The 3,937-nt window shown below is 40.0% G+C and overlaps 1 gene segment (V, D, J or C); it reads right to left on the bottom strand.

Annotated features, from left to right (window-relative positions):
- Positions 1-1,797: 1,797 nt before the first annotated feature.
- Positions 1,798-2,352, bottom strand: LOC119903041. The segment is given in 2 exon segments: positions 1,798-2,215; positions 2,304-2,352. Coding segments are annotated over 2 exon segments (423 nt in total).
- Between the last annotated feature and the right edge of the window lie 1,585 nt (positions 2,353-3,937).

The following is a 3,937-nucleotide window of genomic DNA, read 5'->3' as shown; positions in this document are numbered from 1 at the left end:
TACGGTCATCTTTGTCATCAGATGTCTTCTGTATCTGTGAGGGTGAATAAAGGGGAAATCAAGTTGGTTTTTTTTTGTGCCCAATCTCCTCAGATCTCTCCCTCTCTCTCTGTCTCTCACTCACACACCCTTCGTCCAGTCATATAACGCCACAACATCTAACGTTACTATAATACACATTTTACACATTTGATTCAATTTGAGGACATTTAATATTTATGCTCATATTAATTCAGCGAGACAATCGTCTAATCAATATAGCTCAAGCTGGTTTCCTTTAGCTTCTATTTTATTCCAAGTTTAGCGGAAACACGGTGGTTTATCTGATAAATAAGCTTAGCATGTATGCTTACTTTCGCATGTATTTCTGGATGAGTCGTCTGTAAATGTCGCTTCAAGTTGGTGGTGTTTTTCCCAGAGATCTTTGCTCCACACGGTTTACAGGCGGCCATGAGATTCGCTCTGATTGGATTTCTTCCAAACTTGTCCCACAAAAAGAGTAGTGATGATTGAATCTCTTCTCCATTCGTCCCTCCCTAATATTTTTTTCTAATTTTTATTCGTTGACTAAAGTTTCAGTTATATTTCGTCAGTCTTCGTCATCATATCTGACTTTTTATTTAGTTTTCGTCTGTGAAAAAGGTTCGTTGACGAATATTTTTCGTCATAGTCTTCGTCAACGAAATTAACACTGCTTGGTGGTTTTATTTCCTTGTTCTGTTCTGGTGGTCTGGCTTGGAGCTCATCCTGCATGTAAGACGAACTTGCCCCTTGTACATTGAGTGCGAGCTCCCCTTGCTGCTGGGTCAACTGTCTGCTGGTCATTATATTTACTGCATGTCAGCTAGTGTGTGTTTCACGGGGTCATTGATATCTCAGCCAGCCTGTCTCTTTGTGCTTCACATTGTTTTAATACCTTTTTTTGATTAACAAACTGCTTTCCAGTCAGACTTGCCTTCAGGCTGCTAGAGACCTGTTGTTGAATTTCTTGGCACCACTGAGTATGTGAGGGTTTTCTGTATGTAGGTTAAAAATGATACTGTAGATTGCATGTGCTTCATTTATTTGTAGTATTTATTTAGACAATACGTCAGTACTTCAAATATATAGATAGATAGCTTGAAAAAGGGTGTCCCTTTTCACAAATAGTTCTGATTGTCCTTGTATTTTAATGTTTTGTGAAAAAACTAAATTGAACTGAGCTGCATCGTGCAGCGACAAAGACTAAAACTAAACTAAAACTAATAAAAACTAAACTAGCAAAACCAAAAAGTCAAAACGAAATAAAAATAAAAACTAATGAAAAATCCAAAACTATAATAACCTTGGTTAACACATCATCTCTACAAAACTGCAGATGGTACCTGTTGCCTCCTCTAAGCCCAGGCTATGGAAGAGGTCCCAGCTGTTACAGGAAAAGCCGCCTTTTAAGGTCTCAATGCCATCATTGTTCCAAACATGTACACTTTTACTTGTGCTCTCCTGCTTTTGAGCAGGGACTTGTAGGTGGGAATTAAATGGACAACATTATGGTGAGAGGTGCAAATGGGGGTTTAGTATTACAGTCTAGATATTGCTTCAAACCAGGCAGCACAGCTTCAGCTTGCAGTGGTTACAATCACTAACAAAAAAAGGTCCTTCAGGGGTGTGTTTCAATTGTCTGTGAAAACAGTCTGCTAGAGTGGAATTGGAGATACTTTGGAAGTATCTCCAATTCCTGTCTGTTTTTGTTTATTGTGTTTTATCCGTAGTGCTTCATTTAATGTTGCTTCTATCACCACTAAAACAAATCCTGACTATATCATAAACCACTGAATTTTAACAGTGTGTGACTCCCTCTAGTGGACGTTGTGGAGTATTCTGTTGTCTTTGCTCCAAAGGTTTTTGTACAGAGTTTTGGTGTTTCCTGTCACTGTGGGCTGCAGAGCACAGTAGTACACAGCAGAGTCAGACAGCTGAAGCTTCTGGATCTTCAGAGGAACTGACTTATCCTTGATTGTAGCATTAAATCTGTCTTTCGTGAACTCTGCATCAAAATCTGTTGTTTTTGAGTAACTTTTCAGCATGTACTTAGGAGACTCATTTACTTGTTTGTACCAGAACAACGTTGGACTTGCTCTACTCGTCTCAAAAGTACAGCCAAGTGTAACTGTGTCTCCTTCAGCAGCAATGACATCTCCTGCTGGCTGGGTCACTCTGTCTTCTCCTTTACACTCTGGGGAAGAAGAGAACATGCAGAGGAAGAGATGGATCAATAAAGATGATTGATTAAAGGAGAACAATCAGTAGGTTTAAAGAGTTACCTAGCCAGAGAGTCAGAATCAGGATGTTTCTCAGCCAGTGGTTCATGTCTGCAGTGAGAGGGGAGGAGAGAGAGGAAGAACATTGATACTCTGATGGATCTGGGCCTTCACATCATTGGCCCTTCCTCTTCATCATCTGTTGAGGAACTCTCAACATTTACATCTCATTTACATCTCAGCTGTTTAGCTGATGCTCTTATCCAGAGCAGCTCATAATGAGGAGCTTTAACATGTGAACTTTCTGTTACAACAAAGTCTCTTTAACCACCTTTCACCCTGGAATAGTTAATTCATCAACATGGGTCTGTAATCATTTTAGTTTGTCTCATCATCAGTGATACCAAAGCATTCTGTGTAGAAGAAGACTTCCTTGTGGAGTGCCTTACTGTACAGAAATAGCCTCAATTAAAGACCATGATCTGGATTAACTGTGTTTTATTAATAACAGGAGTGATATTGTAACGTGTCATTAGATTGTGTTGTCAGTGTCCACTTGGTGGCGCTGCTGTTCAGTAAAAGGAGGAGCTGCAGTGAGTAAATCTTCAGAGGAGCTGTCAGGTTTTTGTACAGAGTTTTGGTGTTTCCTGTCACTGTGGGCTTCACAGCACAGTAGTACACAGCAGAGTCTGTCACTGCAGCAGAGGAGATCTGCAGATCCATTTGGGTTTTGTCGTCACTCACTTTCACAGACAGTCCAGGGATTGGATCATTTCCTACTGCTCCTGAAGCAGAGTGTGAGATGAGGAACTCATGTTGTGATGTTGCCGATACCAGAAGAAATAATCACTGGTAGCAGCACTCTTGGAGTATTTGTAGGACAGAGTAACAGAGCTGCCTTCTAAAGTGAACTCTTCATTCCTGACTGGAGTGAGTTCTTCACAGCTGACACCTGAAGGAAGAGATAACTCTGTAACTTTACAATCTAAAGGTTTCTATCAGTGAAGCTCTCTTAATGTTGATGATCTCACCTACCTCTTATTGTGAGCAGAAACAAAGACACAAACAGACTGAAGTTCACTGACAGCATCTTAAAGAGAAAGAGAATCTGTCTGGTTTTGGATCAAACACCACTGTGAAAGTTTGTGTCTTTTCTGTCGTTGAGTCCCAGTTTTGGTCCTCCTTAAATCCCTCCCTCCTTCCTCTCACAACTCTGACAAATAGTGAGTTTGTCTCTGCTGTGGTGCTGTTATTCACTAAATGACATCATTTCCATCAGGTAACAAGTAGCTGATAAGGAAACACTGACTGACTCTTGACAGAACATGTGAAGGTCCTGACTGAGGTCAGTCTTTACACAGATGATATGCTACTATTACTAGTATCTATTTCTGATTCTGTACCTGTCTGTTGCCTTATGATCTATTTCTATATCTGAAATAGATGCCAGATTTGCACATTACTTTTCTGACCTTTCATCTTTTGCTGTTTAAGTTATAATTGCTGGCAGTTTTAATATTCACATTGATGATTCAACAAACTCATTTAAACTCATTTAGGAAACACATTAGAGTCTTTCTCTTGGTCTGAGTATCAATTCTGTGGTTCTCTGATCACGTTTGACACTGTTACATGCTGCCCGAAAACATCATAGCAGAATTATCAGCGCCTGTATCCTCAGTTAACATAGTGCCTTA

Source organism: Micropterus salmoides, unplaced genomic scaffold, assembly GCF_014851395.1.
Source record: "Micropterus salmoides isolate LMB-PRFRI ecotype aquatic unplaced genomic scaffold, ASM1485139v1 Ms_hic_scaffold_14, whole genome shotgun sequence".
Taxonomy (NCBI): Eukaryota; Metazoa; Chordata; class Actinopteri; order Centrarchiformes; family Centrarchidae; genus Micropterus; species Micropterus salmoides.
This window is presented reverse-complemented; position numbering and strand designations above follow the sequence as displayed.